At 34.5% G+C, this 13,102-nt stretch overlaps 2 protein-coding genes across 2 annotated transcripts; both read left to right on the forward strand.

Annotated features, from left to right (window-relative positions):
• The first annotated feature begins 3,830 nt into the window (after window positions 1-3,830).
• Window positions 3,831-5,169, forward strand: LOC115991910. Its single transcript, XM_031115891.1, has 2 exons — window positions 3,831-4,242; window positions 4,858-5,169. The coding sequence occupies exons 1-2, from the start codon at window positions 3,973-3,975 to the stop codon at window positions 5,023-5,025; spliced, it is 438 nt and encodes a 145-aa protein (XP_030971751.1). The 5' UTR covers window positions 3,831-3,972; the 3' UTR covers window positions 5,026-5,169.
• A 3,200-nt stretch (window positions 5,170-8,369) lies between these two features.
• Window positions 8,370-12,461, forward strand: LOC115992085 (vesicle-associated protein 4-2-like). The gene is made up of 7 exons (XM_031116133.1): window positions 8,370-8,991; window positions 9,929-9,999; window positions 10,234-10,315; window positions 10,458-10,570; window positions 11,677-11,754; window positions 11,890-12,009; window positions 12,106-12,461. Exons 1-7 carry the CDS (start codon window positions 8,643-8,645, stop codon window positions 12,163-12,165), a joined length of 873 nt encoding a protein of 290 aa, XP_030971993.1. The 5' UTR covers window positions 8,370-8,642; the 3' UTR covers window positions 12,166-12,461.
• Window positions 12,462-13,102: the final 641 nt, after the last annotated feature.

Raw genomic sequence — 13,102 nt, forward strand, 5'->3', positions numbered from 1 at the left:
TTGAAAGACCGTGCCCTAGCTCCATGCGTCCTCGCTCCATGTGTGTACATGTAAAGGCAAAGACAAGAACCAGCAAATAAGCAATGGAAAGAAAAGATGCAAAGAGCATATGAAGGAAGCATAAAGCAGATAAACAAGATAGACATGGCAAGCAAAGAAACAAGAAAGCAAGTGAAGAAGTGAGAAGGCAAAGGAGCAAGAAAGCAAACAAAAGGTGGTGTTTGCGAGGGAAAAATGTAGGTTTGGATCGAATGTCCATAATTTTATTGTGTTAAAGCATGGACGACACACTAGCAAGCAAGACTCATGCATGAACATGTAAGTAAGCATGTAAAGATGCATAGAAGGCCAACAGGTGGCATAAACAAGCATGGTAAACATATCATTGCATGGAACGGAAAATGGGTAATGTATGCACGAAGCAATCGGCACCATAGCAATGCATCCCGAATGATTACATCCAAACAAGGCCTCATGGGCGTTGGATGTAACCACACAATCATAAACCCGCTAAAGGCGTCAAGCGTGGCAAAGCCTAGAACAAGAGAGGCTAACAAAAGTATAAAGCATAGAAGCAAGCAAGTATAGACATGCAAATAGGGATGATCCAAACCCTTTTATGTGGGCCTTGGTGTATGGATGATGACAAAGACCATAGGGTTTAGATCGGGTCCTAACCATTAGGCTAAAACGTAAGAAAGAAACACAAAAGCGACAAAAGGGATACAATAGCACATGGCATGACAAACATAGCCTAGGTCTAGGCACACAAACATGGCATGGAGCACACAAGCACATGAAAGATAGCATAAAGCATGTAGAGAACATAGATTCAAGCACATAGGCATGTGAAAACATAGATTTAGACATATGGGCATAGAAACATGTAGAAGCCTAGCACATAGACATGGAAGAACATGGATCCAAGCATATAAGCATGTGAAGACAAGGATCTAACCATATAGCATGGAAATAAACACATAGACACATAGATCCAAGCAAGGCATAGTCGACAACATCATATAAGCATGTGAGAATGTAACCCCAACATCAACCTAGAACAAAGCATAGGAAAACATGGCATAAAGCATAAAGCATGTAGATCTAAACATATAAGCATGTAAGGATGTAGATTTAAGCATGAAACATGGCATAAGGCATAAAAAGGAAGGAGATTTAAGCTAAAAGCACAAATAAAGCAAGAAACATGCTAAAGAAAGCAATAAATCATGTTATTCAAGCAAAAACAATAAATCATGTTATTCAAGCAAAAAGAGTAAGGTAAATACTAGAACAAGATTTAGAAAGTTAGGGGTGTGGATAGTAGCTAAAAGCTACGTCCACACCCCTAAACTCCAAATCCTAGAGTGTAGAACCAAGGAAAAGAAGATTGGGTATAAGGACAACACCTTGTGTTTTTGGTGAAGAGAAGAATCAAGAGGTTTTTGATGTGTTTTTGTGTGTTTGGAAGAGAGGAAAAATGTGAAGAAGATGTCTGGGCAGAGAGCAGGCAGCCAAGAAGTCCCTTATTTTTTTTTTGGTCTGGAGGTGCCTGGGGCCTTTTATAGCCTCGTCATGCTTTACGAGGATGCCACCTTCAAATGGGCACAGATTGGTTGATCTTGACACTCCTAGAAAGATCCTGACTTCCTGTTTCTAAAAAGGTATGGAACTTGAAAATTCAATAGTCTAATCAAAAGTTATGGCTCTCGGAATTTAGTGGCGCATCAATTGGTGCGTTATCCCGGTTTTCGCGATATATTGGCCGTTCAAACTCTGATTTCGACCCATGAATAATTGTTGGAATGAAAATTTGATAATTTTCACAATGGCGTTGGCTTTAACCTGTTCTAACGACTGATCAAAATTAGGGTTTTTGGGCCCACCCGGATTCAACTTCGGGTCAAACTTGGTTAAAGTGGCAAAAAATCTCCGAGAAGCTCGGGTTTGATGAAAAATTATGAAAAGTGTTGTTTTGTGAGGATTTTGGCCTCGTTTGACCTTCGGTCAACCCTAGGTTGATCGGGGGGTATTTTGGTCATTTTAGCTAAAAAAGACACTTTGCGTGCTCTGGTGTTCGAACGAGTTGCACCATGTCATTTTGGATGTTCTCATAGCTCCATGGAGAGAAAATAATATTTCTGGATTTTTCAAGGTTTGGCACACAAATTGAGGGCAGACAAAATACGGTATTAACATTTATTATATAAGAGTGTAGTACAAAACTTGTGTTATAATAAATCATAACATGGATATATTGTAGGCTAAACCCTAAACAAGAAAGATTGGGCTTAGGTCTATTACATTAGGCTAACATATCTCTAACATAGACATTCACTCTAATTTAAAAACATAATTTTATATAAAAAAAAATTATCATAAGATAAAAAAAAAATATATATATATATATATAAATAAATAAAAAACCCCTCAAACAATCCGTATGCTCTTACAACTCATTCATGAACAAATGAGAATTTCACCCCCTAGTACATTGTTTCATAAGAGAAATCTGTTGATGTTCCACAAAGTCGTATGACATATATTGCAGTTTAGATTTAGACCAAAGCTTGCACAAATTCAAGCAAGCTAGTCGATACCGTACCGGCCGTACTGGCCAGTAAATTCAAGTTATATCTTCTCTTGTTATCACTTTGTGAAAAAAAATTTTGGTATGAATATACTAGATACCTGTAATTTGATTGGTGAAAATTGTGAAATAGTATCTCTCCAAAAAAAAAAACCATGTTTTGTTTTGGACCGCCACGCAAATAAACCAATTGTGCTGAAACTTGGAAGAGTGAACAAGTTAAAAAAAAAAAATGGTGGAAATTGATGTGGGCCTTAAGTGTAATTTTGATCATCAAAAACATGGTTGGCTTAGGTTAGGTTATGTTTGGTAACAGTTTTTGTTTTCTATTTTCAAAAACTTGTTTTTGGGAATATAAAGAAAAAACAATTTTCTTATATTTTTTAAATCAAAAATATGTTTGGTTAGTTGAAATTAAAAAAAAAAAAAAGTTTTTTTGAAGAAAAAAAAATAGAAAATTCTAAAATATGCTGTTACTAAGATTTGATCGCTAATGCTAACTCATTAAATGTGACATATTCATTAAATTAAATGTATGTTTTCATTGACTTTTTAAAATTAGAAACTAAAAACAACTTTTTGCATATTTTCAGTTTCTTTCATAAATTGAGTTTTGAGAACAGTTTTTGTTTTTTGTCCATTTTGGGTTGCCAAACAAGTTTTTTAGTCTTAAAAATAGAAAATTGTTTTTGAAAATAGAAAATAATGGGAAAAAACCGTTACCAAAAATACCCTTAGCTTTCAGAAACATATTGACTACCCTCCATGATACATCCCTCCTAAGCCTAACCATTTATATTCCTTTAACCAAAAATAAATAATAAATATAAATACTACCATACATAATAACTTTCCTTTTGTTCCTCCTCATTTGATTCCTATATCCTATATAAATCTTCACATAAGGAAAATTGCCATATAATTTGGGATTAATTGCTATGCATAAGCATGACCAAAGACCAATCTCTATTCATTGCCAAACGAAAAAATCTTGTATGCGTCCAATGTATACAACTTATGTGAGACTGACATGTGAGCCTTAGCTGTAGGACCTATATATTAATCTTACATAAGTCTTATACGCCGGACGTAACTCACATGTCAATTTCACATAAGTCTTATACGCTAGACGTAACTCAGATTAGGATTGAAATTAGCCCCCAATCTACTTGACAGTGCATTCCCAAGGACCCACTTGGTCCAATCATAAAATTGGATGTGTTCCAAATATATGATATTTACACACCCATCTCCACCACATAATGGTAACTTGCAATCAAACAAAGCCGATAAGCCTTTCTCTTCCTCATCTTCTTCTTTCCTCTACATAATCATTAGCTCCAAAAAACCAAATTAAACAGTTTTGCTTATAAGTGCAAAGTATGATTCTCTTGAGACCATGTAAGGTCTTCTATAACTCACCATTGCTACCCAACCCTTTCAAGCTCCAAAAACGAACAATAGCACAAACCAAGTTCGCACCAAGCAATAAGGTAGTGGCCGATGACAGAAGAAAACTTGCGGTGACAAGATGTAGCGGACAAGAAGGAGAAAAGAAGACTGAAAGGCGAACTTTCTTGAGCCTTGAGGAAGCTGGGTTGGTGGAAATTTCTGGCTTGAGCACTCACGAACGCTTCCTTTGCCGTTTAACGGTACAATCTCCCTCTCTACACAATATGAATGCAAATTTTGTATGCAGTTTTTTGTTGAAATTTGGTAAATGTGTAGTTGTATTTAGATAAAAAATAAGGTTTTAAAAGAAAATATTGTTAACAAAGTATATATGTTTGAATAGTACTTTGAGGTGAAATTTAAATACAGTTTATTAGGTGTTGTATTTAGTGTACTTTAAGGTTGTATAATAAAATTTAATTATATCTTTACATTGACCAATGTAGAATAAAAGATATTATCTTCCCCCAAAGATAATTAAACTCAACCATGGCATAAGGCTCATTGATTAATACAATCACATAATTGAATTTTTATTCTTTACTTAACGAATGTTTCGGAAATATAATACGGTTGGCAAACGTTTAGGCTCTTTATCCTGTTTGTAAATCTATACGGAGAAATGCAGGATAGTGTCACTTGCTAAATGGTCATATTTTACCTAACTTTCCTTACTAAATGGTAGGATTTGAATCATAAGTATGAGACACCATAAAAAATATCATTACTTCAGAACTATCACTTAAACATGAAAGCCCCTCCTTGTACGTATTTGACTTTATGATATTTAGATTTAAAATGCTTGTTCTATGCAGATATCGTCACTGAACTTACTAAGAGTGATTTCGGAGCAAGAAGGATGCCCAATTGAGGAACTGAATGCTGGGAGAGTATGTGATTGGTTTTTGAAGGATAAGCTGAAAAGAGAGCAAAATCTGGATTCCGCAGTACTTCAATGGGATGATTCTGAGTTGCAATTTTGAGCCTTTTATTTTCTATGAGTTAAAAATGGTCTTGATCTTTCATGAAATACTTTGAATTAAGTGTACACTGTAAGTATTGGTTCGATTCAAAGCCACTAATCAATATACTTTTCCCCCATTTGAAAAGGGTAGGGAAGGATATCAGTCCGTGTGCAAGATTTTACTTGGGCATAACCATAGCTTCCTTTACTTAAAAATGGCTTGACTAGTTATTATTCATTTTGAGATGTTTCACATCGGGAAAATGGCATTTCTCACAATCAGGTCTAGATGGAAGATGTACCACTAGATATTATCTCTGTTTTACTGGCTGATTTTCATGACCTAGTTGAATGAAATGCAAAGTCTTATTTCTCAAAAAAAAAAAAAAAAAAAAATCGGAAAAATGGCATATAATGCATGTTTTCGTGATAATGCTTAGTGTATAAATATGGTGGAATAAGCAAGTATTAACTACTATTTTAATGGATTAGTATTAAATATTAAATACTTAAAGGGAAAAAAAGTTAATTAGAAAAAGTTATTTGCATAATAAATTTAAGGAAATATCTCATGGTAATCTTGCCATACTTCAATTAGTTTAATTATTTTATATAAAATCTTGAGTTTCATGTCCGAGGGAATGTTGTTATTAAAAAAAAAAGGTTAGAATATACAAAAATTTAGTAAATTTCAGTCACCTTCTCATCTCTTAACTCCCATTCCACTCCGTCCAAACGTAAGGGATAGTTACATAATTGTCATCTTTATTATATAAAAAAAAACTGCAATTAGTTTTAAATTAATATTAACGATTTGAGTTTTTATTTGTTTTTGTTTTGTTTTTGTTCATCTAGAAAGAAAATGAACAATTTTTAAAACTTTATATATATTTTTAGTGCAATTGTACTTTTATCCAACTTATTTTAAAGTACAATAAGTCAATAAAAATAAGTTGTACCAAACAAAACTACTTAATTTCTTATATAAATTATTACATAGCATTGGATTTCAACGACAACAAGTACATCACCCAACTTATTCAAATCAAGTTTTGGGTATTGAGACAAACTATTATAATGAACTAATCAAGCAAAGATAGTGGTTGATAAATATAAAGAATTCATGAAATTCTAGAAGGAGGGTTTCACTTGTGTCAAATAAATGATGATGTTGCTTCCAAGTTTCTTGCTCCAATTAGTCTCTTCAAGTGAGTATAAGTGTCTTCTAAAAAAAAAAGTGAGTATAAGTGTGTCAAAACCCTTGTAATTTAATGGCATTGATTGGTCTCATTTATAATGAGAATTATGATTCAAATCTATCTACCCATTTATTGTAACAATTAGTAATTTTTTTTTTAAAAAAAACCATAAATGTTAAAGGCTCATATTTTTGCAAAAGAAATGACTATTGCAACAAATAAAAAATATGGGCTTGACTACTATCAAGCGAAAATTATATTTCCTTATGAGTATGTGAGTCTCGCATAATCTATATATTTGTAAGTGATCTGCTCCATAGAACAGGCTTCAAATATACTTTCTTACTTTATACAACGAGCAAGTCCTCACAAGTATGTGTTTGTTTGTTTGTTTGGCATTAACTTATAAGTTCAACTCTTAGTTTTTAGCTTTTATTTACAACTTTTTTAAACTCCAATTTTTCCCACTTTTCTCACTTTTTTTAGGTATAAGTATGGTTTAGCACACTTTTAGAAAAAACCTAGATAACTTTGTGAGTGACCCAAATCATGGAATGGTCTTAAAAGAGATATATATATATATATATATATATATATAATTTTTTTTTTTCCTTTCTAGGAGGCACACCTATAGAAAGAGGCTATAGTGAAGGAGCAAGAAGGCCCAATCTTCTGTTGTGTGTGGATGCTGGTAAACATGCCCTTGAAAGTTGAAACAGTCTTTCCCACAGCAAATATTTATTAATGAGATATATACATTCCTGTTCCCCCAATGGCTAGTGAAAGCATTGAGTCCACCAATTTTCACCACACCCACTTTCAAAATTTCAAAATTGATTTCTAGTGACACTTTAGTGGATGCCTTGGGCCCCTGTTTGGTCTTGCACCTGCTCTCTAATAGCCTCTAATTTTGGACATAAACAATGATTTGGTATTCTTTCAATTAATATATCATCAATTTTGCACATTATTCACAAATCTCACCTCTAATTTAGCCGTGATTGATTGCCATTAGTGAACTTGGTGTAGTATGCCTCATATTTTGCATCAGCTTGGAAATTAAATGGTGAAGCCTCTTCGTTGAGTTGTAGTGACCTTTGCACTACTTTCTTCTGTTCACATTCAATCCAGTACTTAATCAATGACTTGAAAACGCGTAGGTAAACTAACACTACAATTCCTACCATAAAAAATAATTAAAAAAAAAAACCCCCCCCTTTGATTTGAACTGCTCTTATTTTTTATTCGCCCAATAAATTACATTTGTTGTCTCTCAAATTCAAATATGGGGTCAATCATTAAACCCAACCGTCAATTATTGAACTATATATATGACAAAAGTTTTAAATTCTCTCAAATCACTCATTCTTAAATTGTCAAAAACACACTTTTAATTATAAAATCTATCATCCATCTATAAATATACTGATTACTAAATTATTTTATACTAAAAAATTTTAAAAATGAAAATATAATAAGTTTAAAACTAAGTAAAAACAACTTTTAAATTTTTATTTACATTTTCTAAATTAAGAGTTTCAAAGCTTGCGAGTCTGTTTGGATTAAGTGAGAGAGAGTGGGAGTAGACACAGTCTACTTCCCTTTATTCCCCCTTTACTCTCCCTTTCTCTCTCAATCCAAACAAAAATTGACAACTTTTATGATTCGTTTATATTGAGAAAAATAGAAGGAAATTAGAGGGAAATAAAGTAGAGTTAACCCAAATTTAACCTATCTATTAAGTAAAGTAAAGTTGGTTTACTCAACTCTATTGAGTCTATTCCCTTCTTTTCTCTCAATTCAAACAAAAATTGACAACTTTTATAACCTATTTAAACCGAGGAAGATGGATGAAAAATAGAAGAAAGAAAAGTAGTATTGATTCAAAATTAATCTATTTTCATTTAACTCTACTCTATTTCCTTTTCCATTTTTTTTTCCCCTATTACAACAAAAACATAGAGATTCAAATACATTACCCCCAGATATCGATTTAGGAAAGAAAAAAAAGCACAAATCCAATTATCCCAAGTCAACACCTCACGTCAACGACTCGTCTTTAATACCACCTACTTGCGGAAAACACCACCAACAGTTTTTGATTCCTTCAACCCACCACAAACCAGACGTCGTCGTTTCATAACCCCACATCGGGTCCCCCCAATCAAATACTGCCAAAAAGCGAACAGAAAGAAAGCACAATCACACAAACCACGCGGACTTCAAACCTCATCACTTAAATACGCTTAAATCCTCTCCTCTTGAATCCGACTCTCACCTCTCTGCAACCAAAAGCAAAAACACCGAAACTTCCATTTCTTACAATTCCAATTTCTGACTGCGACCTAGTCAGTTAGTTAGTCAATCAAACAAAAACGGCACCGTTTTCCCCCTCCTCATGCTCTAGAAAACCCAAAACCACTACTACTATTACTACATGGCCATAGCAGAAGAGCAGCAGCAGAAATCTCCATCAGACGGAAAAGTCTGGAACTTCTTCAAGCTACCTTTCCGTCACTCCAATACGACGCCGTCTTCTTCTTCGTCGTCTCACAACGCTCCTCCGCATCATACGAATAGCAATTACAGTGCTAATCATAGCACCGTTTCACATAGTAACAACAGTAATATTATTAACATGAGTAACATCAGTAATAATAACCATCATCTTCATGTTGAAGGATCGAACCCACACGGTTCGAACTCGGTTTCTTCGGTTGCCAGGTCGCTTCTTCCGGCTCGGCGTCGACTCAAGCTCGATCCTTCTAATAAGCTCTACTTTCCCTGTACGTTTTTTTCTTTTTCTTTTTTTCTTTTTTGTTTATATTTGTTCGATCTAATTATTAATCGTTTGATTTGATCTCGATCTATTTTGGCTTTGGTGATTTTTGTTTGACCAAGAAAAGGAAAAAAAGAAAAAAAAAAAAAAAAGCTAGTGAGTATTGACTATAAAAATTGACCGCAAAAATAGCAAGATAATTTTGGTAAGAAAGTTATTGTGTTGTTATACCTGGTTGTTGTTCAATCTTACGTGGCATTTTTTTTTATTATACTAATTATAGAATTTATTTTCTTTAATTGGTAATTAAGAAGAAGTGGTATAGAAATCTTGAATCTAATTGGGTTATGTGAAGTACAAATACAATGCAGGGAGAATTAATCGTAAACCTAAGTGGGTTGCAGTTAGCTTAATTGGTAAAGTTTTTGTCGGTCTAATTAGGGACCGAGGTTTGAATAGCGTTGTACGCATAAAATTAGGTTGTTTGGGTCTCTTGGGTTGATAGTAAAGAGCTATTATTATGGGGCAGATGCCATAGTTTTGAATCCCAGTCGATTAAATAATTGAGTTTAGACTTTGATCAATTGTTAGGATAAAAATGATTTTCAATGTTCTTAAAATGTTTTGCTACCTGAATATGATGCATTTGTTGGGGAGGTCGGGTTTGATATAGTAACATGTTATGACACTACATTAAGCCAATGCACATCAACCTATGTTATATCAATTACTCCCTCTTATGATTACCGCTTGATGTACTCCAACAATGTTGATAATCCAAGATCAAATGTATTGGGACCTTACACTGAAATGTTTGTGTGATGAATCATGTTTTGCAGGATTTTTTTTTTTTTTTTTTTTTTTTGATAATACCTGCTCGCTGGATTCACTTATTCTTGCCTGATGATTTTTTTTTTTTTTTTTTGAAATAATTTCTTTTGAAGATGAACCTGGCAAACAGGTAAGGAGTGCTGTTAGGATTAAAAACACAAGCAAGTCCAATGTAGCCTTTAAGGTAATGAAATTTCGTTTTCTCCTTATGTTTATGTTTTTGTAGTTTTTACCTGTAATGGATTATAGGCTCTTAGATTATGCGTTGAAATTAGGAGAATGTCATAGACATTCATGGTCTCTGTACAAGACTATTTCCCGTAATAGCATTTTTAAGTTGATTGTGTCATTATAAGGAGTGCTTGAGCAAACCTTTTAAATTTCTAAAGAGGTTTAATTTTATTTTTCCTTGCTTTAGTTCCAAACAACTGCACCAAAAAGCTGTTTCATGCGTCCTCCTGGGGCTATTCTTTCTCCTGGTGAGAGTATCATAGCTACTGGTAATAACCACTTTACCTCTCATGCATTTCTTTCATTTTAATGATATTGAGCCTTCAGGAAGATGATATAACAATTTGGTCATCTGTCTGTTTGTTGAATATATTTCCAAGTTTATCCTTTTGATTTGGATATATATGCCAGTGTTCAAGTTCGTGGAGCAGCCAGAAAACAATGAAAAACCAGAAAAGAGCAAGCTTAAGTTTAAAATAATGAGCCTTAAGGTCAAAGGAGTAACAGATTACATACCTGAGCTGGTGGGTTTCACTTTCTGAATAGCTATTATATTATCATGTGAATTTGATGAACATATTCATTATGGACATGAACCTGTATATTCTTGGTGGCCAGACCATGATTGGGTAAAATTATCCTAAATTGTTGCATTCATAATTTCTTTCTGTTGGTGGCATAAGTATACTTAGAGCTGTTCAAAAACCTGATCCACCCAAAAAAAACTTACTGACCTGATCCGACCCAGCCCATTTTGGTCTGTTTTGCAGATTAACTTGGTCGGAATTGGGTTCTGTAACTCGCTAACCCCAAACTCAACTTGTTCCTATTGGTTTTTGGGCCGACTTCTTTCAATTTGACTAGCCCAAACTTTCTGAATCCCATCTCTCAAGTCCTATTGCTGTCCGTCACCATCCTCGTCCACCATGCCTCACCCCCCTCCTTGATTCTCACTGTCCCTCCCTCCTTGCTCACCTCTTCATTTCAATCCACTCGCCCTCGACACTGTTTTACTCTTGCTGTTGTCGTTGATGAGGCAAGCTGATGGGACTGACTGTTTCCGACCAGCAACTCAAAAAGGAAGTTTGGTTAACCCGATCCTTTTCCAACAGTGTTGATTGCAACTTTCAAACCCATTGTGATCAAGTTAGGTGGTGGGTTGATCTTCAACCCAACGCAAACTATTATTAGATTGATAGGTACTGAAGGACAGTATATTTGAGCAATTAGAAAACTGAATGCTATTAGTCTTCCTAGTAGATCAGATGTCTTCTTCTTCTTTTGGCTAGGGCCTTGAGGATGTCCTTGTACCAATGAATTGTGAAATGCTGTGGTTACTAAAATATGTTTTATTAGTTTATTGCAGATCAACCTGCAGCTCCAAATAGAATTGCTCTGTGTAATCATGATGTACCTCTTGATAGGGCTTTGAACCATTTTACTATTCAGTCTTAATCAAATTCTGAGTTGCTCGCCACCTCTATTGGATGATTACTTTTCCTGCATGTTCTATTCCTTACTCATTGCCTCTGTAATAATTGTTGTACTGCACAAAAACATTTTTCTTAACTGTTCTTGGTGATCCAATCTTTGTTGTTGTATTTCCCGTCTGCCCTTTCTTTTTCTTCAGTTTGATGAGCAGAAGGATCAAGTAGCAGTAGAGCAGATATTGCGGGTTGTCTTTCTAGATCCAGAGCGTTCAAGCCCTGTAAGTACTATTGTCATTAATTTTAAATTTCAGTATGGTTGCTTCTGCATCTGCAGTGTATTTACTATTAACATGCATAAAATACATATGTAGAGCATTCCTGTTATGAGGTTTAATTTTTTTCTTTTCTTTAAGGCCATGGAAAAATTGAAGCGCCAGTTGGCTGATGCTGATGCTGCAGTTGAGAATCGCAAAAAGCCTCCAGAAGAGGCAGGTCCAAGAATTATCGGGGAAGGTCTTGTCATAGATGAATGGGTGAGTTTGCTGTCTCATAACATTTTTTGAAGATTTTCTTGTAAACTTTTACTTATATGGTGGACTTCATTTATTTTTATGCTATTGTTCTCTCAGAAAGAGCGAAGGGAAAGATACCTTGCTCGACAGCAGGTTGAAGGGGAAGTCTCTGTATAGAGTGGTGCTTGCAGTTCTTCCAAGTAATTACTTCGATATGGTGGGAAATTGTATAATCTTCTGTTAAGTATCATTTCAACCCTACCAAAGATTTTATGTAATGAGAAAGATGTTTTATTTATAGAATTGATTAGAAAAATTTTAGACATCTTTTGGTGAAAAAAGACAGGTGTGAATCTCCTATACTTGGAGTGACTTATTAATGATCAGCTAGACACTACTGCCTGTAGATAATGTGATTTTTGTTTTTTTCTCCTCAAGGAATAAAATGGTCTTTCTTGATGTGTTCCAGTAAATTGTTCACTGCATGTTTAGTAGCTCTGTTATGGATTAACAATCATTTTGATGATGTTAACAACTTAGCATGGCCTTCTTGGTAATTTGCGGTGCCTTATCCCATATATTTTATTACACAACACTGCAGACATTTCTGAGATAGCATATCATCATGGGTAATCTTTTGCAATAAATAGAATAGTGAAGTATTTACTTCTTGAAGGGTACAAATGTTGCAAATTCCCACAATTGTGGTTGACAAAGAAGTCTGTTCCTGTTACTAGTCGAATACTCGAAACTGTTATTCTTGTTACCAATGTTATGTAACAGACATGACTTCCCTGTGCTCTGTATCTTTTACCCGTATTTTTCCTCTCTTTTTTGAGCGATGATCTAGTAGTCAATTTTGTGCTGTTGTTCATGGTTATATATTAAGAATGGGATGGAGAAAATTCATTAACCCTTGTTGTGCCGATAATTATCATATACATCCGATATGTATTTTCTCTCTCATAGCATATGGGCTCTACAGTGTGGTGGGACTCGTGTGCTGTGAGGAGGTTGCATATGCCGGATGTATGAGATACTTTCATCTGCTACGCAAGTGGTCCATTCATCTTAATCATAAACCAGGTTGCCTTCAGCATGCAAACTGATTGTA

This window comes from Quercus lobata, chromosome 5 (assembly GCF_001633185.2).
Source record: "Quercus lobata isolate SW786 chromosome 5, ValleyOak3.0 Primary Assembly, whole genome shotgun sequence".
In the NCBI taxonomy this organism is placed as follows: Eukaryota; Viridiplantae; Streptophyta; class Magnoliopsida; order Fagales; family Fagaceae; genus Quercus; species Quercus lobata.

Excerpts from the sequence above, each read along its gene's own strand:
- LOC115991910 (XM_031115891.1), top strand. The coding sequence starts at position 3,973 with ATGATTCTCTTGAGACCATGTAAGGTCTTCTATAACTCACCATTGCTA. Across the intron at positions 4,243-4,857 it reads GCTTCCTTTGCCGTTTAACG|ATATCGTCACTGAACTTACT; the intron begins GTACAATCTCCC and ends TGTTCTATGCAG.
- LOC115992085 (XM_031116133.1), top strand. The coding sequence starts at position 8,643 with ATGGCCATAGCAGAAGAGCAGCAGCAGAAATCTCCATCAGACGGAAAA. Across the intron at positions 10,000-10,233 it reads AGTCCAATGTAGCCTTTAAG|TTCCAAACAACTGCACCAAA; the intron begins GTAATGAAATTT and ends TCCTTGCTTTAG. Across the intron at positions 11,755-11,889 it reads ATCCAGAGCGTTCAAGCCCT|GCCATGGAAAAATTGAAGCG; the intron begins GTAAGTACTATT and ends CTTTTCTTTAAG.